This window comes from Equus asinus, chromosome 10 (genome assembly GCF_041296235.1).
Source record: "Equus asinus isolate D_3611 breed Donkey chromosome 10, EquAss-T2T_v2, whole genome shotgun sequence".
Lineage (NCBI taxonomy): Eukaryota > Metazoa > Chordata > Mammalia > Perissodactyla > Equidae > Equus > Equus asinus.
The window spans coordinates 29,869,831-29,895,912 of NC_091799.1; the positions used below are offsets into that span (position 1 = coordinate 29,869,831).

The 26,082-nt window shown below is 52.0% G+C and overlaps 2 protein-coding genes and 1 long non-coding RNA gene across 8 annotated transcripts in view; 1 reads left to right on the top strand and 2 right to left on the bottom strand.

Moving 5' to 3' along the window:
- TMEM268 (transmembrane protein 268) overlaps nucleotides 1–13,868 on the bottom strand; it is a 30,297-nt gene extending 16,429 nt beyond the window's left edge. Inside the window, exons 1-4 of one of the 6 annotated variants that reach the window (XM_044778949.2) lie at nucleotides 13,350–13,868; nucleotides 6,405–6,593; nucleotides 1,622–1,731; nucleotides 114–221 (exon numbers count right to left, since the gene is read on the bottom strand). In XM_044778949.2, coding sequence (XP_044634884.1) covers nucleotides 114–221; nucleotides 1,622–1,731; nucleotides 6,405–6,513 — 327 coding nt within the window. In that variant the 5' untranslated portion in view covers nucleotides 6,514–6,593; nucleotides 13,350–13,868. Of the gene's footprint in view, nucleotides 1–113; nucleotides 222–1,621; nucleotides 1,732–6,404; nucleotides 6,594–10,344; nucleotides 10,484–10,663; nucleotides 10,790–10,809; nucleotides 11,079–13,349 lie in introns of those variants that run through there. The other 5 variants (XM_044778950.2, XM_044778947.2, XM_044778948.2 and 2 more) reach the window with 5 other exon arrangements.
- Nucleotides 7,269–18,530, top strand: LOC139046351 (uncharacterized). The gene is made up of 2 exons (XR_011506276.1): nucleotides 7,269–9,395; nucleotides 15,651–18,530. It is a non-coding gene; the product is annotated as an uncharacterized lncRNA (long non-coding RNA).
- On the bottom strand, nucleotides 17,945–25,259 carry ATP6V1G1 (ATPase H+ transporting V1 subunit G1). The gene is made up of 3 exons (XM_014830411.3): nucleotides 25,020–25,259; nucleotides 21,454–21,554; nucleotides 17,945–18,945 (listed from the first exon to the last, which is right to left on the bottom strand). The coding sequence occupies exons 1-3, from the start codon at nucleotides 25,099–25,101 to the stop codon at nucleotides 18,772–18,774; spliced, it is 357 nt and encodes a 118-aa protein (XP_014685897.1). The 5' UTR covers nucleotides 25,102–25,259; the 3' UTR covers nucleotides 17,945–18,771.
- Nucleotides 25,260–26,082: the final 823 nt, after the last annotated feature.

Consider the following 26,082-nt stretch of genomic DNA (forward strand, 5'->3'; position numbering starts at 1 on the left):
GGCCACCAGCCCCCACATCCCATACCCACCCCTCCAGGACAGGAGGCCACGCCGAGGTCAGCAGGGCCACGGGGCCACGGCAGGGTCCGAATGCAGGCCGCTGCCCTCCTTACCACGGCAAAGGCCAGCCGCATGGGCCGCGAGTTGTAGATGATGTATCTTCTGACTTGGGGCTCCAGGAGGGCGCTCTCGGCCAGGCTCCGGTACTGGTCGGCAGGGACCTGCTCGGTGCCCAAAACAAAGCAACAATCAGCCAGGAGAACCACTCCCCAGCTCCCTCCCGCCAGCGGCAAGTCACTTCCAGGTCATGTGACTATCGTGTAGGAGGAAGAGCAGGCTCGTTCTGGGCTGAACCAGGAGGCCGAGTGAGGGGCTCGGAGCGCTGGGTGGCAATCCCAGGGTGCAGCTGCTGGCTCAGGGAAGGCCCAGTATCACTGGGGAGGTGGGCAGCTGAAGACCCAGGAGGACATCCCGCACAGGGACGCCCACAGCCCCAGGCTCAGGACCTCACGGCAGACCCAGGAGAGCCTAATGGTTAAGGCACAGGCCCTGGAGTCAGCCAATCCCAGGTCCAAACCTTGGCCCTGCCACTCATGTGCTGTGTGACCTGGAGCAAGTAACCCCACTTCTCTGAGCCTTGGTTTCCTGCTCTATAAAATGAGGATAATAAGAGCACCCACCTTGTAGGGGCGGTGTGCAGATTAAATAAGCTAACAATTGTACTGGCGTATGGGAGGAAGCCTAATGGCTTCGGGAAGAGAGAACCAGGCAGGTGGGACCTTAACAACACCAATAGCTACAATTTATTGAACATTCACTTGGTGTCAGAGACAGTGCAAGTGTTCCTCAAACACTATTTCACTTAATCCCCACAGAAGCTCCGTGTAACTCTATTCATATTGCCCTCATTTTACAGATGATGAAACTGCGGCTCAGAGAGGTTAAGTCGCCTGCTTAAATTCACACAGGCAGTGAGCCGCAGAGCCGGATCTGCATCCACATCTACGGATCTTGGGAGCCTATGCCTCGAGTCACGATGCTTGAAGGCACTGCATTGTTATCTAATGAATTTATGTACCCTTTGCTTCACATATGCAGTTCCCTCTCCTAAAATGCCCTTCCTCCTGTTTACCCAGCCAACTCCTATTTTTCCTGCTAGATCCCAGATCAAGTTTCTGCTCATCTGGGAAGCTTTCACAACCACAGCTTCCCCAGGCGGGTTTATCGTTTTCTCCTGTGCGTGTCCTTAGCGTCCTGCACGTTCCTCCACAGGAGCATTTATGTCACGCTGTCCTGAACTATCTGACGCATGTCCATTGCCCCCACGGGGCTCTGGGAGCGGGGTGAGCACAGGCAGTGGGTCCTTTTCACCACTAAATACTGTGCCTACTGCCCAGGTTCTTGGCTGGCACAGGGTGGACACCCACACCACACATCTGTCACGTGAATTCATTGGGAGGAGCTGGTTCTAAGACATCTCCCTTCTACCCCCAACCACATCGGGCACGGAGCGTTGCATAAAGATTCTGTGAGTAACGGCATGAAAGGATGGACGGACGGACAGACAGGTGGACAGACGGATAGAAGGGAAATGGTAGAGAGCCAGGAAAATCGCACCCACCTGGATGCCCCAGGTCTGCAGCTGCTCCTCGGCGGCCCCCAGATCGAAGGCGATGGGCGCACAGGTGTTGTCGATCCGGAGAACCGTGAGGACCTGTCCATTGTGCAGCCCTGGAAGCAGACCAGAGGCTTCGTGTGGCCGAGCCGTAAGGACCCTGGATGAGGCCAGAGCCTGATGGCGTCACCTCCTCTGGCCGGCAGAACCTTCTCATGGCAAAAAGGGACACTGGCTGTCCGCTAATCCCTATGGGAGAAGGACTGGACTGGACCCAAAAGCCCCCAGGAGGGGGAACCGGGACCAGAGAGTGGAGGCCAGTAGGACCCAATGCAAGACTATATGAGGATGAACTCCCCAAGAATGAGAGCTGTCCACACACAGAACGCGAGGTAGTGAGGTCCCCATCACAGGGGAGGATATTTAAACAGAGACTGAAAAACTAACTACATTGAGGAGATGACATAGCAGACATTGATTTGAGCACTGCAAAGGAAACTCAACCAAATAACTCAGACATCCCTGGTGGGCTCAGAGGCTAAGTAAGAGATAACCCACTGGGGGCCGCCTCTGTGGCCGAGTGGTTAAAGTTCCTCATGCTCCACTTCAGCGGCCCAGGTTCACGGGTTCAGATCCTGGGTGAGGACATACTCCACTCATCAGCTACGCAGTGGAGGCATCCCACATACAACGTAGAGGAAGACTGGCAACGGATGTTTGCTCAGGGCAAATCTTCCTCACCAAAAAAAAAAAAGAGAGAGAGATCAAGTGTGGAAAGCAGAACAATGAGGTTCCAAAGATGTCGCCACCTACTCCCCAGGACCTGTGAATATGTTACCTTATGTGGCAAAGGAGAATTAAGGTTGCAGAGGGACTTAGGGTTCCTAATCAGCTGGCCGTAAATAGAGAGGTTATTCTGGATTATCTGGGTGGGCATAATGTAATCTAAGGACCCTTAAAAGTGGAAGAAGGGGCCGCAGAAGGGTCAGGAGGACGTGACTTCAGAAGAAAGACACAGAGAAATGGAACACGGCCAGCTCTGATGACAGGGACGGGGATCCTGGACCAAGGAAGGCGGGCAGCCTTTAGAAGCTGGAGAAGGAAAGGAAAGATTCTCCCCGAGCCTCCTGCAGGAAGGCAGCCACTGACCCGGTGAAACGGCCGGTGTCGGAGTCCAGCCTGCGGCACTGCAAGGGAACAAGGGCGTTTTGTAAGCCCCTGTGTTGGCGGTTACTTGTTACCGCGACCACAGAAAACGAAGGCACTGACTTATGGGCAAGCCCTCCCCGGGGGATCTGCACCTCCCTGAACACTTTAAAAGCATAAATTGAGCTTAATCTCAAAGTGAGTACGTCCAGCCAGGCTGGTCACGACAGCTATGACAGCTCTCGCCCTGCAGGGCTGCAACAAAGCCAAACCACGAGGCCGGGCGAGGCCGGGGAGGCACGGCAGAGGCTGAAGCCCCACGAGCCACTGGCTCTGAGTAAGACCCTCCAGACCGGAGGATGGGGGTCTCCCTCCACACGGGGTGAGGCCCTGGGAGCCACCAGTCAGCAGCCAGGGGCTGTGCGGGACCCCGCCTGAGACTAGGCTTCCCGTGTCCAGCCGGGCAAGGCTGGGGACTGGACCTTGTAACACATTTTCCATGGCCCTTGCTTAGAAAATGAGGCAGCACTGAAGGGACTCGACCGCAAACACGTTCCCTGCTGGCCGAGACTCCGGTCACCTCCGAACGCAGCGCCGGGCGAGACCTGAGGCTTCCAGGCCAAAGGAGGAGCCTACCTCGCTGGGCATCGCTGGCCCGCCCACCCACTCCCTCGACCCCTCACGCCGTCCATCACTGGGCCCTGCCAACTGGGCCAACACACATTGCCTCTCTCGGCATCTTGGCGAGACCCACGCAGCTCTTGGCATCTTCACCACACCCCAGGGTAAGTTAGCTTCACCTCTCCCGCGCAGGAGTCTCCTCATTGGCTCCTCCAAACCTACTCTTCCCTCATACAACCCATTCTCCACATGGCCGCCAGAGTGCAAGTCAGGCGATACCAGGCCTCTGGTAAAACTTCCAACAGCTTCTCAGTGCTCTGCTGGGAAAACCGACCCACCTCACCAGGCTCCCCCAGCCCTTAGAAGAACCAGCCTCCCGCCAAACTCACCTTGAGCCACTGGCCTTGTTCTGGGTCTTGCCACACCAGCCTCCTTTGTTCCTTGAACAGGCAGTGTTCTCTCCTACCTCAGGGCCTTTGCATATGATGTTCCCTCTCCCTCGACCCCTTCCACCCAGCTTCACGCAGTTAAATCCTATTCATCATTTGTATCCCAGCTCATTAATCACTGTCCCAGAGTCTCCCCTGATACTCTAAACTCTCAGATCAAATCCTTCTGCTAACCCTGCGCATAACTACTGCTCTTCTCCTTTATGCTCATCAACGATGAGTACATACCATGCAATTATTTGATTCTGTATGTATACCATTACTTGATTAAAGTCCATTGTCCCCGTCAGACTCTATACTCCCACATCGGTTTTGCACATCACTGAATCCTCTGGCTGAGTTCAGTGCCTGGCATACAGTAGGCACTAAATAAATGTTTGATGTATAAATGAAATAAGATGATAGAACTCTGGTCCCCAAGCCTGATAGGGTTCTTTTTTTTTATACCTCAAGGTATGGCCTATGATCTCAAGAGTGCCAGAAAAATCCTACCCCCTGCCAAAAAGAATTTTATTTTGCTTTCCCTTTTTTTAAAAAAACGTCTTGCAAGGGGTGAGGGGTATGGAGGCAGGGTGGTAAGTCGGCGAAAAACACACGCTAGACAGCTTGGGGTTCAAACTGTAGCTCAGCCTCTCACTAAGGTCACCCTGAAGAAGAAATGTGAACCCGCAGCCATCCACTCAGAGGAGCGTCACACCCCCGCGGAGGCCTTACAAATAACAAGGACGATGAAAATAAAGCACGTGGCGTGAAATGGGTCTGATTAAGCAGCCGCTAGTGTTGCCATACTTAAAAGCAAGCTTGTCAGAACTCAAAAGTTACAATAAAGCAACAGTGATGTCGCTGGACTTGTTTTTACCCTCAGCCACCTGGTTCTAGAAAGGATGTACGGTGGCTTCACAAAAAAAAATGTGAAAAGACAAAACTATAAAATTCGACTTCTATGGATGGCCTGGGGCTCAGGCCCCACAGTCCAGATTTCAATTCACCCTCGGAGAGCCCGCAAGGCTGGACACCACGATCACCACGAGAAAGGGAAGCGGAGCCTCTGAAAGGCGAACAAGAACTCGGCCGGGGTTACCAGGGGAAGTGAAAGCAGGGAGAACAGTCAGCGAGCGCTCCAGGGCGGGCAGCCAGGCCCCGGGCCTCTGACTGACGGTCACAGCCCAGGAGGGAAGCCCACGGGGCTCTGGACTCCAGGCCGGGGGTCTGCACCACCTCCCCGCCTGGCTCCTCACGACAGAGGAAGGCACCTGCCCAGCCACGCAAAGACATTTCCCCGCGTCTCTGTCTGCCTTGCGAACCACAAGTCCCTGGAGTCTTGGCCATGATCTCTCTCGTCTGTTCATTAAAGTGAGAACAGCTAGCCCTCCACTTAGAAATACTTGTTTTTACACCCAGGCCAGGAAGAATGATCTGAAAAGCTACCAAAGAAGTGTGTGTGTGTGTGTGTGTGTGTGTGTGTGTGTGTCTGTGTGTAGGGGAGAGCAATTTCCTATAAAAGAGCAAGAACTGGCTTGCCAAAAACTGCTGGAGCAATGTCTTCAAAGTTCTGAAGGCATATTATTTCCTTCCATTTCATTCTACTGCCCTGCGTGTGTGTGTGTGTGTGTGTGTAAATTGCTTTCCTAATAACAGCAATGATAAAAGAAACTCGTTTGAAGTCGTCAAGTTGCAGACCATAGAAGGAACCAGCCCCATTTCTGTGGCTCCTACAGTTCAGAATGCTGTCTCCCCTTCCCACAACCAGCCACTCATTCATTCATTCATTCAAGAAAATACTTATGGAGCACCGACCCTGGGCCAAGGCCTGTGCTAGGGACTGTAGACACAGGGATGAACGGGACAACACAGAGTGCTGCCCTCATGGAGCTTACATTCCAGTGGGGAAGCCGGACACTCAACCCTTTGTTCCACAGGTATTTAGTTAATCCTAGACCGTGACAAGTGCTATGAGGAGAAGGAATATATCAGAGGGTCCTGACTTTGGCCGGGCCATCGGGAGAGGATTCCCCATGGAAGGGCTATGTGAACGGAGTTCTGAAGGGAGGATGGAAATTAAGCAGGGGAAAGGAAGCAGGGAAGGAGCAACACAAGCAGAAGGAACAGCAGATGCAAAGGCCCTGAGGCAGGATGGCATGGCAGGAACTGAGAACGGGGGCAGCAGGAGCCCATAACGCAGGCCTTCCAAGCCGTGAATGATAGATCTTCACGCTAAGCCCAGTGGGAAACTCTGAAGCAGAAAGTGACATGGCTGGTTGTGCATTTTAAAAAGATCTCTCTGGATGCCACGTAGAGAATGGAGGGAAGAGGCGAGGAGGTGAGGGGATCAGCTAGGAAGCTACACCAGAGATCCAAGCAGAGTGTGATGGTGGCTTGATCTAAGGAGCTGGTGACAGACAGAAAGAGTGGAAAGTCCAGAAACTGGCCTGGAAACATATCTCAAAATGCCCACCCTTACCTCAAGGCCCTTCTGTGCCCCTCCACTCTCCTCGTCTCAGTCATACTAGCTGAGCCCAGCTCGGCATCCTCGGGGTAGAAGGAGGGGAGGAAATGAAGGGTTATGACCTTACCTTGCCCCCAGCCGGGAGGGCTCCCCCCAGGCAGGGCGCTCCAGCTGGGGGAGGAGGGTGGCATGGGGCCTGCCGCCCCACCGGGCTCCATCTGCGGTTCACAAGCCATAACGGAGAGCCAGCTGGGTTTCTACTTCCTCTTCTCAGAGCTGTGGCTCATTCTGGAGCAGTCGGCTCAGCCTCGCTCGCCTTCGGAAAACAGCACGAGAAAGAGCTTCAGGACGGGGGCCGGGCACGCCAGGCTCCCTGGGCCATCTAAGGCTGAGGTCATCACAGGGCCAGGGAGAGCCACTGGCATCTTCCCAGAGACTTTGGTCTTTCCAATCCTGCTGAGCAACACTGGCAGCGGGAGTGAGGAGGAGGAACTCAGATCCCCCAAGGCCTCGGCTGAGAACGCCCTTTCTGGTCTTGGGCCTTCTCCAGCTCAGACACATCCAGGGACCCACCCAGAGAGAACTCACGAGCTGGCCAGGCCCCACTCCCGGGCATCCAGGACTGCCGATCCCTTACAGGCGACCAGCCACAGGACATGTATATTGAGCATGAGGAGCCTTCGTCATACAAAGGGTCTCAAAGAACTTCCCCCGAGACATTGCAAAATAGCAATGAAAACCATCAAGATGGTGGGACACATAAATTAACAAAAAAAAAAAAAAATGACCCATGAAGAATAAAAATAACCAGATACTCAGACAATGAGGTCCCTAGCAGAGGTGGTGGAGGGCTGTGTTCAAGAACATGGACTCCAGGGTCAGACTAACCCGTTTAAGCATCATCAGTTCCATGACCGACTAGTTATCTAAACGTGGGCAAGTGGTTTAACCTCAAAGAGCTCCAGCTTCCCTGTATTCAAATAATGGTACCTTCCCCACAGGGTTGCTGCAAAGAATCGATGGGAAGAAACCTGCCAAGGACAGACCACAGCATCTGGAACAAAGGACACATCCCATAAATACTAGCCCTTATCGCTGCTGTTTTGAGGTTTGACACAGTTGCCATGCCTCAGCCAAGAATTTGGTTTTGAGCTTCCAGGTGGCCAAAGCAAAAATGGAAATACTGTCCATGAGACAGTTCCTGTTATCCATAAGGAGAAAAGAAAAAGGAGGATGAGGGGAGCAACGCATCTTCCTGGCGGTAGCCTCTAAAAGACCTCAGAAAGGCTTCTAAAGTCTTGGGAGCTGGGTCAGTGACAGCACAGCAGGCATGTTCCTTACCCACTTTGGTCACCAAAAGCAGAAATGCCCTTCATGGGTATTGTCTCGATGCCGAAACGGAGTCTCTGGTGCCACCCACTCCAGCTGGAACCTGCACACTTAACCTCTGTTATGTGTCCCCCTGGGGCCCTCAGAATCACCCCCCACCAAGGAAAATCATGCCTAAGTCCCTGGGTGACACACCAGCCCTGCCAACCACCTTGTTGAAGAGTCTACTGGAGTCATCTTACGCTGCCATGGTTCTGAATGCTGGTGAAGACAGCAAGTGTGCAGTCGGCACACATCTGCTTGATTCAGAGCTGGCCTGAGGGCTGACCACCTACCCTCAGGTCCCCTAAAGGGGGAAGCCTGACTCACACGCCCTCACCACCTTCTGTTACTCTTGGTCCTTGACAAAGGACCAGCTATGTAATTTGTGGGGCCCAGCACAAAATGAAAAGGTGGGGACCCTTGTTCAAAAATGGTGAGGAATTTCTAGATGGCGACAGCAGAGCGTTAAACCAAGCAGGGAGCCGTCCTAAGTGGGGGGCCCGGTGCGCACGAGCAGACAGGATGCACCTGGAGCCAGCCTTACTTTAAGCACCCCCCCCCACCAACCAAGAACATACTAAAATGGGCCTTTCACCAACACCGACCCCACACCAGGCTCTGAGGCCAGAAAGCAACAAAAATCATGAAAAGAGCAAGGACTTTAGCACCAAAGAACCTGAACCTGAATCCTTGCTGGGCCACTCACAAGCTGGGTGACATTTGCAGTCAAGGTACTTAACTCCCCGAGCCTTGCTGTCCTCATCTGTAAAATGGGTTCAGGGTGGGCGACTGGCATAGCTGCTGCAGGGATAACGGGGAGACAGGAGCGTGATGTCTGGTACCCCGGCCACCGAACAGACCCCTTTCCTCCCAGGAGAAAAAACTGAGGGTCAAATATGTGAGGGGACCCGTCCAAGGTGGGGTGGCTAGGAGGTGAACCCAGGCCATCTGGCTCCAGAGTCCTGTCCCTGAGCCCGGGTCCCAGGTCTGGCTGTCTCGGAGCCTGTTCCTTACACCACCTTCAAAAAAAACCACAGTGGATCAGGGAAGACTGCATCTCCCAGGGGGGACCCAGCAAGAAATTCCAGTCCGCATCTGAGATGCTGTGCTCTGGGAGGGCAGGGACCAAATCCCCCTCACCTAGCCAGGTCCTGGCCCACGTGTGGCCACTCCCAAATACTGCTGAGCATTTACCAGGCAATCGTGTCACCTTACTTCCTTCCTCTTATCTTGTACCCCCAAGGGGCATGAAAACAACAATAGCCCAAGGATGTCTGCCCGGCCCCCAGCAATCATCTAAGCCCTTTCCTGCCTCCTCTGAGCACCTGCCAGGCCCACGAGGTAAACAGAATCCTCAGATCCATCATCCAGACAAGGAACGCAGGGACATCAGAGCTGAGAGCCTGCAGCCCAGGGAGCCGGACTGGAGCGCCAGAAAGGCCCGTGGGACCCAGGAGCCCATCCTCCCTTCTCCAGGCAGGAGGGACCACCCACAAGCTGGAGCTGCCCAGTCTGCATGGAAGAGTCCATTAGTGGCAAAATCCCACAATTAGGCACTGTCTTCGAGAAGAAATCCCGGCACCCCAGTTGGCCCAATTAGCCTCCCACAGCGTCTGCATCAGGAGAATTCATGCATCCACCTGAAGGCTATTTCGTGTCATGGCTGAAAGTTACCTGCACAGTCTTGCCACTTCCCACCTGTGTGACCTGGAGCAAGTTACCGCTCTCTGCCTCAGTTTCTTCACATGTAAGTGGGGATAATAATGGGAGCTTTAGGTTGTTTAGAGGCTTAAAAAGTTCATTCGTGTAAATTCCTCTGAGCGGCACTCGGCAAATAGGAATGACCAAGGAATACAGGGGTCACCGCTTTTACCCCACAGACATTTCCTAAGAACCACTGGATGCCAGGCCCTGTGCTTTCTCGACTATAAAACCAGAAATAAAATCTTAAATCCCTGTTCAGCCCTCTGGGCTGGGGATTACCACCCGGTGGGAAGGATGACCACAGAGAAAGAGAAAGAAGAAACAGACAATGACCCAACAAGACAGTCAGAGGGAGGGAGCAGTACCTTGGGGTGGGGGAAAGGCCTGGGAAAGGTGGAAGTGGGAGAAGGGACTGCCAACGAGGGAGAGGGACAGAGCAGAGGCCAGGACAGGCGTGATCAAGGCGAGAAGAGGGGGGCGTGGAGTAAGCACAGCCCTGAGGCACCCGAAACTAACCAGTCATCCACTCTGTGTCCCTAGTTCCCTCTGCGGAGTCTGCATTTACCCAGAACTCCCGATTATCCACCTTCTTCAGCCACGCCGAGCCCCCCACAAGGGAAGACAGCCGTACCTTCCGCCGAGCCAGGGTCCCCACTTCAGTAGACGCTGAGGGCCCCGTCTCCCCAGAACCTAGGTCCCCCACTGAGATTTGTGCAGGGGGTAAAGAGGGAGAGAGAGACAGACCTTACAGTTTTCACAAGTCAGGTTTTGTTTTTGTTAAAATGGAAAGTCCCACCAGGGGTCCCTAAGGGGGGCTGTCCCAGAAGTGCCGGGGTGAAAACGCCTTGGAGACAATGGGTCCAAGCACTCCACTTTACAGATGAGGAAATTAAGACCCAGAAACGAAAGTGAACTATCCAGGGTCAAGGAGCCGGGCCGGACGGCGCCAGAACGGAAGCGGGCCCGTTGGGGCCGGGGAGGTCCCTCCACACCTGGCCTTGGGCAGCGGTGTCTTGTCCCAGGTGCTGCCCTCGAGTCTTGTCCCGGGTCTGCTGCCTCGGCGTCTCCTTGACCCCAGAAATCACCCCACCCCCACCCGGGCCCCGGCCCCCGGCCCCCAGCCACGGGCTCACAGCAGCGGCCCGAGCGGCTCCCACGCACGACCCGCGGGGAAGGGGACCCGGGCGCAGGGCAGCATCCGGGTGCGGCCCGCGGCGCCCACCCCAGGCCGGGATGCGGGGCCTGGGAGCCGGGCCGGCCGAGCCCACGCGCAGACACTCGGGCGCGCGCCCCGGACCCGCGCACACTCACCCGGCCGCGCCGCCGCCGCCCGGGGACGCGGAAGGTCCGGCCTCGGCCCCTCGGCCCCTCGGCCCCGCCGCCCGCCGTCCCTCGGCCCCTCCGCGCCGCCCGCCGCGCCCCGCCCTCCCGGGCCCGCCCCCGGGGCGCGCGCTCACCCCACCGGGAGGAGCCGCCCGGCAAGCTGGCCTCGAGGCCCGGAGGGAAGGTTCTCCCGGGGCCACGCCGGAGCCGGGCTGGGAGCCGCCTTTCATCAGCCGGGCAGCCCCCGGGGCCGCGGGGCAGCGCCTGTGCGCTCGGCCGCCACGTGCAGCGGTCCTGGGGCGCCTGCGCCCCCGCCGGGGACAAGGGTCCCGCCCCCCAGCCCCGGTCTCCCCGTCCTGAGAGCACAGGCTTGCCTCTGAGGGCCAGTCCCCGCCCAACACAGTCACGGGATCCGGTGGATGGAGCAATGTTGGGGACCAGAAATTTCTCAGGGACTTGCTTTTTAAGGAAAAATTACATGGGCACCGTCTTGGGAAGCGCATCGGTGTGGTTATCAGGCCGCCTGAGCTCTCGGCCAGCTCTCCCTCCGCTTTGTAGGTCATCTTTGGTCAAGTATTTCACCTCTCTGTGCCTTAGTTTTCTGTAAAACACAGATTGTACCCTGTCATGGGATTATGTAAAGCTTTAATGAGATAACGTGTGACGTGGTCACAAGTGCCAGATATCATAACTGCCCGCTGGATGCTGGCTACCACCCCCACCACCATCACTCAGGATTTCAGAGGCATCTGCAGTGAAAAGGACCCCTCCCCTGAGGAAGGCGCTAACCTTGTTTATTTTTCCATGGAGCACATACAGATGGATGCGCACACGTGGGTATTGATACAAAAGGGAACCTATTCTATTCTCCTGGGGACCCTGCTGTTTGATTCCACCAAGTTGCTTGGCGGTCACCTGATGCCAGTACACTCCACCCTGCCTTACTGCTAAACCTGCATACATTGTAAGAAAAGTCTTTCTTTCCTGTGCCCCTCCCCACTGGGGACACAGAGGGGGTTCCCACTCTTGCTCACAGGCCTTGCCCGTATGGTGGCCACAGTGCTGCCTGTGTACATGCCACAGCCTGCGTTGCTACCAGTGGACTTGCTGAGTCAGATTGTGGATGCATTTCTAATTTCAGCAGGTATTGCCAAAGTGCTGGGGGCCTCTCAGACCACAGGACTTAGCTGGCAGCTTGCTGGGCCAGAGGCGGGGGTGGCATGCTCGGGGCCAGTGAGCAGTGATTGAGGAACTGAGCAGCGACAGATAAGGCCCAGGCGCCCTCGTTCACCAGGCAAGTGAGGATCCAGGCTGTAGGACACTAAAAGTGAGGTTCATTCATTTATTCATCCACAGATGGACATTCGGCGCCTGCTAAGTGCCAGGCATTGTACTGGACAGCACTAAGCAAGACACACAGGATCCCTAAGTAGTTTGCCTAATTCCCCAAAACACGATTTGGGGGCATGGGAGCAAGAGGCCTGTGAGATGTTGGAGCTTTACTAACTGCTCGTAGGATACTGAAAGGGATCCTGGGACAGACGTGTGGCCGGGGCAGTGTCTATATAAACCCTACTCTCGGGCAAGGCCTCCTTGCTCCGGGAAGCCGGATAGCATACCCCTGCCCTTTCCACCAGCCTGCCTTCACTCCGCGTTCTCTCTGCTGGTCACTCCAGCACGAACTTAGGTATTGACACATCCGTCTCCTTGGCCAGGGAGGCAAGAAGACGTGGGCCCTTGGAAGCGGCTGACCAGGCTCCGCCACTTACAGCAGGTGACCTTGCACAAGTCGCCTCACGTCTCTGTGCCTCCATCCCTCCTTTATAAAGGAACGATAGCAAACCTGCTCAACTGAGAGACTGAGAATGAAATGAGGTGATGAGGCGCCTGGCAGAAAGTGCTCAGTACAAGTGAGTGGCACTCTTGGGCAGCAAGGCGACGTGCCTTTTGCATCTCTGAAATTACAGCCCGTGGCAAGGCCTGGCCCTGTGGCGTGAGGGAGCGGGCCTCCGCGTCGAATGGAGACAGGTGAATAAAGTCCAGTAAAGGGGGTGTCATGTCTAGCAAAGACCCTGGAAAGCAGACTTGAGGAGTGCCGTCTTGATGCACTCACAAGGCTGTATGTAGTGGGCCCACGCCCCTGCCCACCTCCAGCCTGTTCTGTACTGATCTTTACCCACGCTCCTCCAACCTCTAAAAGGCAGAAGCTCCAGGAATGCAGAACATCTCTCAGTTCCTCCTACACCCCGTGCTCTCACTTCCAGTTCTCAGTGGTTGCCATCCTTCTCCATCGGCAAGTAACCCCCAAACCCCATCCCCACCTCACCACCTCATCTCAGGTCCCAGCTGAAAGGGCCCTTCTTCTGGGAGCCCCTTCCTGTCCTGCGCCCAGGCCAGGCCCCATTCTCCTAGTGACCCTTGCTTAACCTACGGCCACACCTAGCACACTAGCACACGGTATGGTCATTGTTCAATGTCCCCACTCCCAAAGAGAGAGTTGACCTTTGGGGCATGGGGCTGTTTCTGCCCATGCTCATAGCTGGCCCCCAGCACCCTGCCCTCTGTATGTGTCATAGCATCTGAATTAGGGAATGAAGAGCTATGACGAAATCATCAGGGCCTCAACTACAGATAAATCCAAATAGCCACAAACCCCAGCCAGAGCCCCCCTTACTCAGCATTCGCGCCATCTGTCCTGTTGTGTTTGCAAGGGCTGCAGACCCTTGCCTGAGGGCTGGCTGCCAACTGTCTGGCAACCTGGATGAAGGAAGAGGGACAGAACTTCCTCCCAGCTGGGCAGAATCTTCAACGGTGGCAGCAGACGGTCTGGGGAGAGTCTCAGAACCGCTGGATGAGTCAGTGAAAAGCAAAGAGTAAAAATAGGTCCTGTGTTTTGGAACCAGCCTGCCGGTTACAGGTTCACTGACTTTCTCTTTCAGAAACATACTGTTTGAAGCGACGCCACGGCCTGAGCAAACTGAAGTAAATCAGACAGCAATTCGGGCTGGGAAGTCAGGTGGCCCCGGGTTCCAATCCAGCCTTTGCCACTCATTCGAGAGTGGTTTGCCACTCAAAAGGTGTTCCCAAAAGCAGCTCCTGCAGCACGCTCCACTGCTAATGGCTCCGTGACACTGCGTCCAAATCCTGGAAGTCACATCGTGCAGTGAGTGCTCCACTACGAGACACGCTCATGAGAGCTGGGGACTGAAGGCACAGCTGTCCTTGTCAGGAATGTGCCGGCAGTAAGACAAGTCACATGCTGTTTATCAGGAAATTGGGTCAAAACCCGAAGAAATACTCTGAATTCCTGGCAGTAAGGCCACCGATCCCCCTGAGGCATCGGGGATCCGTTGCTACGCTGTGTACACAACCACAGACGGGTACAACGGGAATAAAATGGGGTAGGGCCCGAAGACGGAGAACTCCCATCTGGCTGGGGACGGGAAGGAAGGGCAGTTGAAGGTAATCGAGCTTTAAACCAGCAAGCTCAACCGGCCGGTCTTTAATAACCCACTCATGCTCCCTCGGAACAACCAGCCTCCCTTCTCTCCTAATCTTATCTTCAGCTGCTGCCATCTGTTCTAGAATGCGGCCACTCTCCCCTTTGCAGGCTGTTTTCAAGTAGGAAAAAAAGGAGTTGAGTGCCCCCAAGCCCTCGAAGCCCACTGATCCCCATGAGTCATCCCCCTCCCCTGCCCCCCCAACACAGTGAGCTGTGTATGGCCTTGAATTCACACTTGACCCAGGAGCCAGTCAGCGTCATTCAGAATGTTTTAAAATCCAGAGAAGATAGATGTTGACATGATCTGGCAGCTTCCTCTCCCTGAATCACTGCCCAGATCTTTCAATAAAGGATGTGTCTCTCCTGGCTCTTACGACCTGCCTACCTGAAGAGGAGCGGGGGAGCAAAATGTGTCCTGCCTGCCTGTGCGGGAGCTTTTTCAGTAATTTCAGAGCCACTCAAGTGATGGGAGATCGGCTGACAGGAGGAAAACACTCTAAGATCTACCAGATTTGTCCCTGAAGGAGAGAAAAAAGGGTGAAAAATGAGGGGCATGAAGAGTCACCAGAGCAGGTCCTTTCCCGCTAACAGCTTTCATTGACTTCTGGTCCCATGGCTCTTCTCATGCAGAGGAGAGGCCAAGAGTGCCGAGAAAGGCGGAATATTAGCCACGGGCTCAGCTTTCCCATCCACGGAAGTGGGGTTGCACTGCCTGACCTGCAGGGCCGTGTACGTTTACACAAAGAACCTGGCACGTAATGGGCCTCCCTGGCTAGAAGCACGCAGATTCAATGTATGGCCTCCAACAAGCTGCTTCGCCTCTCAGAACCTCGGGGCTTTCTTCCCCCCATAAAGTGGAAGTGGATCAATCTTCAGGGAATTTGTGTAAGACGTTACACAAGATCTGCCTCACTGTAAGCTGTTTTGTGCCTTCTCTCCAAGAAGTTGAGCAGGTCTGAGCTTTGGCACTAAATGGAATGGGCAGTTTCTGTGCGTGTAAGGGGCAATATTGGGGGCATCCTTCTCTCCAGACGAGTTGACAGGACATGAAGTTGCCCAGAGGAGCATTCAGTCCAGGATCTGGGAGGTGTAAAGGGAGAAGAATCACATAGGTGAGACACATGAAAGGGGTGCAATATGCTTCGTACCAAGCACAGGCACAGTGGTTAAGCACAGAGGCTAAGGCAGGCAGCCAGTCTGAATCTTGGCTCTTCCACTGCACACCCTCGGGCTGGGATCTTAACCTCACCACCTCTTATCCTATAAGTAGAGACGCTATGAGGATTAGCTAATATAAATGGAGTTGTTCTTGGAATACTACCTGGCATGGAGAAAGCTGTTAGCAATTGTAGCAGAGTTTTACTCTCCAGATATCCGTAGGTTTCCCCTATTTCATAGCCTCTCTTGCGGTCAGATTGGCTCATGTGACCCATTGCAGGTCAAGGGGATGAGAACAAGTGTCACGTGTTTCAGGACTGAAGCGTGTAACAGCTGGTGCCTGTTTGCCAACTTTTCCTCCCCTGCCTCTGCAATCGTGGAAGCCGTGTGCTGAGATGTAAGAGCGACACAGTGGAAGTCATCTGAGTCGCTGAGTCACTGCGTGGAGAACAGCTTGTCCTGGAGTTACCCAACCTGTATCGACGATTATTAAGAAATAAACCTTTGTTGTATTAAGCCCTGAGGTCTCGGAGCCTACCCTATCCTGCCCAGTACAGCGATTATTAGACTCGTACTCGAGGGTGATTACGATGAGAAAAGGAGAGGCAAATTTTAGAAAATGAGGAAACATTTACTGAGCCTACCATGTTCCAGGCATCATGCTTGGTGCTTTATTTTTAATAATTCTGTTGCTGCTGTGGAAGTGCAACTGGGTCTCAACTGATGGGGGGACATCTGACAATGAAATGTCTGGAGGCATCTTGGGTGGTCACAGCTGAAGGGGTACGACTGGCACCTAGTGGGTAGCGGTCAGGGACACTGGTCAACACCCCTATAGACGGTGTACAAACAGAAACCCTCCATCACAGCCCAAACCATTTCTCAGAGGGAATCACCATGGCCACCGGTTTCTTCTACCTTCTGGATACCCGGATATACTCCACCTAGAGAAGGATAGGCATGTGTAGATCCTTTTTTGTACTCAGGTGGGGGGAAAAAACCACACACCTGGATCTGCACATGTGTATTTTGGAGTTCATTCAAGATCAGAACCAACGTATCTACCTCAGTGGTCAAGGAAACTAACACATCCTAATTTCTCACACGGGCCACAAGGGAAGCCCCGCCCCTAGAATTCCCAAGGGCGCTTTTAAAACCTTAGCTCTGACCCCACCCCCGAGATTGATTTAACTGGCCAGGGAGGGGCCTGAGTACCCACTCGGGTTCCAGTCAAGGTGGAGAGCCACAGGACTAATCCCTCCACCTGGGCCCTGGATCTCGGGGCCTCCAGAAGCCTCGGGCATCTCACTCCACCCAGCGACTTCGTCTCGCTCCCTCTATTCCCTTCCCCACCAGCCCACATGTCATCACCTCCCTCAACCACGTCCTCCATCAGCCACCACCACAGCTCTTTCTTTCCCTTCACAGCCCAGGGTTTCTCCACTCACTCACTTTCAATTCACCCTTCAAACCATTTAGGTTCCTCCCTCCCAGGTCAGCAAGCTCTTTAATTTTCAGATGGTGATTTTTTGAAATACTTCCCTGTTACTTCCGTGACTTTAGCAACATTCAGCTGTTTGGCTGGAAATTAACAGTCAAGCAGTCATAAAAGTGCAACCCTATTAATCCAGGACAGAAAGACTGGTGGCAACCAAGCTAAAGATACTGAGTCTAACTAAACCAGTGAATGCAGGCGTTTCTTCTTCCTGGTCCTCCAGTTTGGGGAATCGGTATTTGCAGCAAGCAGAGGTACACTTAGCAATACCAAGAGAAAAAGCCCTAACAAAACTGGGTATAGTTTGGCACGTGTTAAGATGGAGACTGTTTACCAGACAGCCAAATCAAAATATCAAATAAGCAATCTGAGAACTCTAGAGTTGAGACGAGATAAGCTGGACATATAAATTTGAGTCTTCAATATAGATGGTACCTAAAGGCATGCAATGGAGATGGTCTCAACAAGGGAATGAATGTACAGAAATCCAAGAGCAAATCCTCGGGAGGATGAAGAGGACAGGCCGGAGGCTGAGGAGCAAGGCAGCACGTGAGCGCAGAACGGAGGCTAAGAAGGTGGCTCCAGAAGGAACAGCCAACCCTGTCAAACAGCACTGAAGGTCAAGTGCGGAGAGCACTGGCCCTCGCCATCTGGTCCTCACTGCTGACCCTGACAAGCAGTTCCAGCGGAGGCCGAGCCTGACTGTCTTCAAAGTGAAAAATGGAAAATCTCGTACAGAAAACTCTTCTAAGGAATTCTACCGTAAAAAGGAACAGGAACTGGAGACAGAAGTGGCCTGAGATCAACCCATCCTGAGTCATAAACAGAAGATTTTTAAAAGGCCATCTAACTCTTGTAATATTTCAGAAGCAAGGAAATCCCATAATGCTCTCCTTCAACGGTTTCTGCCTACCAGAAATTATTTCACAGCCAAAGGCTTTTGTCTCACAGAGGCAGGGTCACAGGGCATTTAAGTCTTAAGTGCTCGTGTCACGTTACTACATGTAATACACACATCGTTTGGCCCACCAGGAAGGAAATATACGTGATAACTTGCCCAAGGCCGCCCTACCCCAGGACACGGCGCCACAGAGAAAGGCACACTGCACACATATTAATTTCTTGCTATTTTTCAAAACAGCTGTTAGATAAAATCACAAGTGATTTCCTTCCTGCTAAGATACAGACCATGAATATTTTCCTAACTATGTGTGTGAACGTGCGTGTGACACGTGCTAACTGAGTTTCCTAAGGGAAATTCTGCACAACATCCAGGTCAAAGAGCACTTTGCATTATCAAAAAGGATAAACCAGAGGGGGAAAAAATGCATGACAAAGAGTCTTTACTTTTAAATGATTATCTGTACACCAAGGGATAACATGTAACAAGTTCCTGAATTCTATCATCTAGCAATTTTGACTTAGAGACACTAAAAGCAGCCCAAGCAATTATAGTGGTGTTCATTGTTCTAACCCTCAGGCAGAAACGACTATTTTAAGGCCGGCTGCTGCTTCACACGTTACAAATGACTATTTACTACTTTTTCATAGAGAAGCCCCTGACCTTCAAGAAAGCTTTAGGGAAAAAAATATTTAATCCCTTTCTTTCTTAAAAAAAAGTTTTTACTACATCTAAGACAGAAGAAGTTAGTATAGATATATATACTGCTTGAGCTAAAAGGCATAGGAAAACAAACAATGCATACTTATTAAAATTCTAAGAAATGAGGTGAAAAAAATGAAATCTTTGGATAAGCTCTAAGTTTGTATGAAGAAGCTAGATTTGCTATTCTCCAAAAAGCAAAGGGATCTACTACATAATATACAGAAATAATTTAATGCCTTTCCACAAGAATGTAACTCAAGCTCTGCTAAAGCTTCATATTCCATGAAGGCATCTGAAATGCCCACCCACGGAACAGGCGCATCTTCCGCTTTCCTCTATCCATTTAGGCGATAGTTTTCGTGGATTTCTGGCCGGATGTCGCAGACGAAGGCCAAGAGGTCATCCAGGACTTCATCCCTGTTCTGCCGGAAGTAGGTCTGGAGGATGGTCATCTTCTGCTGGGTCTCCTTCTCCACTTCGCTGCTGCAACTGCCGTGCGATCCCAGAGCCTGGGGGTGGGAAGCAATGACACACAGCAATGACACATAGGACGGCATGCCAGGTGGCCAGGAACAACATTTGGTAAGCAGCTTTCTTACTTCTGCAGAAACCCAGTCTCAGCGATAAATATAAATAATCAGCAATTGGCAAAGCAACCTCATGACTGACGAGCATGCGGGGAGCTGGTGTTCCCACAGAGTTAATGGGAGCATCAACTGATGCAAGCACTGTGGTGGCCAACGTTAAAACGCCTATCAAAAGGTAATCTGCACAGAAATTATCCCAGAGAGTGATATGTTCACCTCTCTCTAGAGTCTAAGACTGGAATGAACCTCAAGAGGCTAGGGGCTGGTTAAACAAATGACAGGGCATCATACCAGAGAACACTCTTGAGCCATTAAGACAGACAAGGCAGATGTGTACAGCAAGATGCAATGAACTGTAAAATATGCAGTTTAAGGGGAAAAAAGCAAGAGACAGAATCGTATCAGTGTGCTTCGTATCTACGTGTCCTTGTGTGGTTTCAAAAGGGAGAGATAGATGGTGTGAAAACAATAAACACAAGGGGGGCTCAATTTAGGGGGCACATACGGAGTTTCGCCATTACTAGTTAATGTTTTAGCTCTAAGTTCAGCAGCAGATTCACTATTATGAATACATGACACCTGTTGTTTCAAATATGAATGTTCTAGAAGAACACAGCAGGAACTGTTGGCAGTGCCGGTCTCCGAGGAAGACCGCCAAGTCTGGGTGGGAGGGACACTCGCTTCTCACTGTCGCCTCGTTTTGTTGCTTGCATTTTTTATCATACGCATGTCTGACCCTTCAGTCTCCACTCCCAATTAACATACACTGACCGATAAACTTTCTTTCATCTTTCATCTTCTACGGTCTCCACAGGATGGCTGGCGTTTTGTTAACTTCTGTGCCTACTTTACGAGTACATGCCCCCTCGGGGTCGTGAAGATGTAACTTCTTGCGTCTGGCCTTTTCTATCAGCTAAGCTGCTCTGGCCTCATTATGTGTACATCAACAACTGCATCCCTTCCTGTTTATGTGACACATTACAGCTTACGAAGCACGCTCTCACGTTATCTACCCCTCCACGCCCTCCAAGGAGGGCATCGCTGCCCTTTCCAGAGATGAGGAAACCAAGGCTCAGAGGTCAAGGGGAGCGGGGAGTCAAACCCAAGCTTTCTGAGTTCAAACTGAGGGCTCATCACACCACGCTCCAACTGTTCACGTAACAGGAATACCCCGGGGCATTGCACAGTGGTGAGCTCAGTTGCTAACACGTATTTTTAAAAGTCCGTAACGCTTGCTCATGGGAAAAAAGAAAAAAACCACTATCTCTGTTCCTATGAATGTAAACTGTATGTCAAGCCCCAGGACGCTGTCTAAAACCGAAGAGGTTACAGTGGCACTCGGAACAAGTCAGAGCTCACGCTCAGAGTGCAGCACTGACACGGCCTCTGTGAGCAACTGCAACCCGGAGGTAAAAACAAGGAGGCGAGGGGGCTGCCCTGACGAGAGTGTTTCTGCAGTGTTTCGTGACCAGTCTGACAATTTACGCACCAACGCACCCCAGTTCAGTAGTCAGAAACACGTGAAGTTTTAAAAGCACTGTAATCACCAGTGCAAAGAGGAACGAAACTTCTGCCACTCACTGCTGAGAGGGAGCACGCGTCTTTATCATGGACTTGGACTGGAGGGGGGAGCTGTGAACGAGCGGAGGCCGCAATAAGAACTTGAGCCTGAAGCCCAGAGAGCCAAGGGTAGAGGGGACAGATGGAAATAGAGTCCTCAGATCATTATTTAAGCTCCCGGATGAAAATAAAGTTAGTCTTTCACTGGGTTTTTAATTATATAGGCCAATAAATTTTACTGTGCTTACCAACTGGAATAGCTTCCTGTTACCTGTATCTAAGAGTCCCCGACAGTTTCTGTGAAGCCCTCCTCCATCCTTTCCCCTTTCCAGAATCTTCCCCGCTTCCTCTGTACTCTCTGCAACCTGTTTCTGTACTATTATCATACGCATCTTACGCATCGTGGTCCACCCTATACTCCTGGTAAGTGGCGCTGTCTACACGACACTCAAGGGGGGCTCCATTTAACTCGTGTTGACGATGGTGGCAGCTCTGTCCACACCTGTGGGTTTCATGACTCGCACTTTATGACTGAGTCTCCCTGATGGGACTGGAAGCTAAGCTCCATGCGGCAGGGATCTCGTCTATTTCTGTTCACCGCTGAGCCCCCAGCACTTGGCCCAGAACCCGGCACACACTAGCTGTTCAATGGATATCTGTTAAATGACTGAACAACACTAGGATTCAATGTCAGTTAAATACTGATCACCCTAACAGACTCAGCCTCAGCACTCAATAACCCAATTTTCAAATTTCTACCAGAATCAGAATCTCCGATTGATACACAATGCTGGCTATTTGGAGAGCCGGGGGAGGGGAGGGGAGGGCAGCCTCGGGAGACTAAAGCAGTGATGAGGGGAGCGGGCCCACCGCAGCTTCCTTGGCCTTGAACTCCTTCTCCCTCTGCAGGCGGTACTGTTCAATCTCAGCCTGAGCCTCCTCCTTGGCCTGCTTCAGCCTCCGGTTCTTTCCTGTGGTCAAAGGAAAGAGCTGTGTCAGGAAGTGGTTAAAAGACAAGCAGAAGAGGAAACAGACCCTGAGATGGACGATTCCAACAGTAAACAAAGAAAACAGTTTTAAGATCCAGTCCCAAAAGACATGAGAGGGAGAGAGGGAATTCGAAGGTAACCAACGACATCGCTTCCTGCCTCCTATAGGCTGTTACAAAAAGGACCACCTCCATAACTACAGACCGAAAAAGGATGGAAAAAATCTGAGAATGTGTCAAAATACTCTCAACCTCAAATACTAAGAACCAACATAAAACAGGTGACACTAGCCATCTAGGGAACTCTTGCTCCTCCCAAAAGCAAACAGCTAGGTATGCTGCTGATCACAATTGGAGCTCGGCTCAGAACCTTAGCAAGGAGGCTAATATGCTCCCAAGGGACATCAACCTAAAATGTAACTAATGAAACAGATGATGTAACACTGGAAACTAACAACCATGCCTGTGCACCAGGAAAGAAGTAATGAAAGTGGTCCGGGAGGAATCCTGAATGGCAGCAGGGGACAGAAGGACAGCATGAGCACCTAAGAAGTGAGCAGACACTCAGAGGTGCTCCGGGTTCTAGAAGAGAACGGTTTAACCGAGAGCTCGACAAATTCTCCAGGTTCCATCAGAGGCTGCATGAAAAGAGACCAGAAGACCAACCAGCACACACTCTGCTCTGATTCTCTGCTCACCAATCAAACTTCTCAGACACCCCAATGGAAAACAAGGAGGGGGTCCTAGACTATAAACCTGAGCGTTTCTTTAATTCCGAGGGAAGGACATCCTGCATCTAAAGGTGAACTTTGTTACACATCACTGTATATCAATTGCCCAAACCCTACTCAACCCACGTGGACGAATGAAACCAAATTGAAACCTTCCACCTCGTGATTAAGTACATTTAATAACCCCATGTCATCAACACATCACCAGGCTGGTCTGAAACAATCAACAGGTGTCTCTCCAGGCACCCCAGGGAGTATTTGTGCAAGTAGATATTTACTCCAGTGTTATTTAAGGCCCACTGCACTCTGCTCCAGCTGACCGCTACCCCAACCCTCCACACGCTATCCTCCTCCTCAGCTATATTCAAAGCCATATTTCAACGCCAAAGATCTTTTCCAAACCAACAATCTAAAATAACATTTATGGGCTGAACATTATGCTAGCTCCACATAATTTCACCATACCACTCTCCTGATCACTCCCAATGCCCACGGCTCGCTGAATTAATTAAGATGATAATATTCTCTGCCTATCAGCAAACATCTTCAAAGTTCAATTTTGATATGCTTCTCTGAAAGCCAAAAGTAAATATTGGAGCAGAAAATCTTATTTCTTTTAAATCTTGTTTTTTGAGGGCCTTACATGTGGGCATGTGGGAGCTAGTATTCCGTCTCACTCCAGTGAAATAAATCATAACACAAATTTTGGTTTTTTAAAATTTTAGGGTCCAAAGCAATGATTTCATGAAAGATGTGGGTTGGACCATTTTACCAGCTCATGCACTGCCTCTTCCCAGTTCCTAAGTGGGCATATTAACCATAATTACAAAGCAAGAGAGGCAATAATTTTTCCAAACTGTAGCCCTTCTCAATACTTCTGTTCCTAATTATGGCAAATTCTGAGATGTATATTAGCCATCAACTCGCTCCTTTAAAACAAAGGCATTCTGTAAACAAGGATCGGCTACCTGAGATATACAAGACCCTGCTCCAGGCTTGACGGGATAATGAAAGGGGCAAAACACGACCCCTATCTCCAAGACCCTCCGAATTATTCTTCCCATTTTCCAAGTCTTTGCTCCTGCACTTCCCCCAAGCATTCTCCCACACTTCCCAACAGACAGAGCTTCTGTTACTAATGAGCCATCACAGGACAAACTGACAAGTCATTCTGGAAATACTGTATCAAGGGCATGAGCAGAAAAACTCTGCGAAGAACACAGAACTTTCCAGTTGCCAAAGCAAGAATAAAAGGCTTGTTGCCATCCCCAGCTCCGTCAAAGAAAGCTTTTCTATGAAATCCAGAGTAACACACAACCTCTAATTGAGAAAGAGCGAGCCATGCTTGCAATCTACTGGGGTGTGGGATCAAGAGTCTATCTCATACTAGGAGAAACAGCAAGGAATTACTAATAGATCTTGGTATTTCACCCTTGCATGGGAAAGGGGCCTCTAAGCTCCAGCTACACAGCTTCCTGGGGTATGGTCAAATCACCTCTCTCTGAGCCTCATTTTCTCCATCTGTAAAACAGGGACAGAAACTCCTCTCTCACCAGACAGGAAACTGAACACATAAAGTCAAATTAAACACAGTCCCTGTTCTCCCCGACTTTAGTGACTGAGCTATATAAACAGGTGACTGCACTGCAATGACAGAAAGAAGCACCTGGGAGGACTCCTCGCCTAGTCTGAGGCGAGAAGGACAACTCAGAGAAGGCTTCCTGGAAGAAGCGCTGCCTAAATTTTGAGATCTAAAGACGAGGGGTTAGAGAACAAAGAGGAAACTAGGAAATGACTCTTCCCATCAGAGCCAAGAGCTGCACAAAGGCTGCAGGTGAAATCTAGAAGGAGCCTTGGAGGAAGCACAGTGGTTCAGGATGTCGGAAGAAGAGCACCGAAAAGTGAGATGAGAGAAGAGAGCGCCTCTACACCCTAGTAGGGAATCTGGGCCTTAGGCTTTGCTGACTGTTAAGGCGGTGGGGAAGCCCTATTTGCATCTGAGCGAGTTGACTCTGACTGCAGCGAGGCCGGAATGGAGCAGAGCTGGAAGCCTTCTCCCACTCACTAGTCTAGATGAGCTCCACCTGCTAAGTTCTTGAGCAACCTTACATTTCCCAACTCTAGCCCTCATCCCTCCCGCGATTATTCCGCTTCCTTCACCAGGACTTTGAACATCAGGATGCCGGAAACCACAGATGCACCGGGCACTGCGTTTGGTACATATTAACCGCGTTAAAAAAAAAAAAAAAATTAAGGAATTAACGAATTAGGCTGCTACGGGAGACTCCGAGAACTTGGTGTCCTAGTCTAAGATGCAGGCTGCAGGGATGGAGGAAAAGCAAAGAGACAAAGACACCTTGGCGACCGACTTAAGTTGGCGACTGATGGTGGCTCCCTTCACTGAGACGGAGCAGCCCAAAGGAGCAAGTGGGAGGGGAAAGACAAAGTCCCGTTTGTCTGGCACATTTTACCGCCTCCCAGACCCCAAGAAGAGCGCACACCCAGTACTGTCTCCACGCCCGACCTACTCTCCCCAGTGCAGGTCCCGTCGACCTGGAGGCCTTCCCGAGCCTCGGATGGAGAGCATCGAAACCCCCAGCGTCTGCGATCATCACTGCCCCGCCCCGCAGCCGCCGGACCTCGGCCCCCCGCCCCGCCCGCGGCCTGGCCGCCTTCCTCGGACTCGCGCCCCCTAGCTACCCCGCCCCGAAACTCACGCTTGCGGGCCTCCGACACCTTCTCGGCCGCCCGCTTCTCGGCCTGCAGCAGCTGCTGGATGCCCTGCGACTGACTGGCCATGGCGGCGGCGACTCAGGCCGAGGGGAACGGCCTCAAGAGCCTAGATCGCCCCCTGGGGTCAGCTGACCCGGCCGCCCAAGCTCTAGCGCCTGCGCACTGCGCCGCCGCCACGCCCACCGCCACGTGACCGCCGCGGCGCCGCGTCAGCTGACTCCAGCGGGAAGGGGCGGGGCGGAGGAGGGAAGTGCTGAGCGTTTCGACTGCGCCTGCGCAGGATCTGTAGCCTGTCTTCCATTCTGCCAGCCCAAGCCCGACACAGTGGCGGCGTTTTCGCCGGTTCGATCCTTGTGGCCGCCCAGCCGCGTCGTTATTGCCATAATCTCTGATTTTATAATATACCCACGTTAAGGTCCAGAGAGGAGACGACAAACAAAATCATTTTCTCCTATTCTGTAAACTGCTTCACTCTCTCCCTTTCTGGAACTTTCTTTGGCACTCAAAATATGTTAGGGAGTGGATTAGGAAAATTCTTGCCCGGTTCTGGGGATGGAGGCTGGATTGGGAATAGCGATACTCGGGGTCAAGTCTGCGCTAATCTGTGTGATTTGGGGAGGGTGCTTTCCGTCTCGGAACCCCAGTTCAGGAAAGGATTGGACAAGTTTCCGTAAAGATTTGCTGAATGACCCCTATGATCCTCGGCTGACGTTGGCACTGAGGGTACAGCAGAGAGCAAGATAAATAACGTCCCTAGTGGAGCACACAGTTTATGGACGAAAAATAGATTAAAATAAACAGAAAATGACAAGTGTGATAAAGTAATGAAGGAAGAATGCAGGGTCTTTTCAGAAGGAATGAGGAGAGGTAATGCGGAGGCCATTCTCCCAATGAAATAGCATTTAAAATGAGATCAGAAGAATGAGGAGTTAGCCAGGAAAGAAGGAGGGCAGAATTGGGGTTGATCAGGGGAAAAGGACCAGCATGTGTGGATTTAGGGGGAGCAACCGGACGCAGAGACATCCTCCACAAGGAATAGGTGGATGA

Bases quoted from the DNA above. Each gene is read 5' to 3' on its own strand.
- ATP6V1G1 (XM_014830411.3), bottom strand. From the start codon at position 25,101: ATGGCCAGTCAGTCGCAGGGCATCCAGCAGCTGCTGCAGGCCGAGAAG. The intron at 21,555-25,019 runs GTGAGTTTCGGG...CTTTGACCACAG, and splicing joins GGTGTCGGAGGCCCGCAAGC to GAAAGAACCGGAGGCTGAAG. The intron at 18,946-21,453 runs GTGGGCCCGCTC...TCCCACCCCCAG, and splicing joins TCAAGGCCAAGGAAGCTGCG to GCTCTGGGATCGCACGGCAG.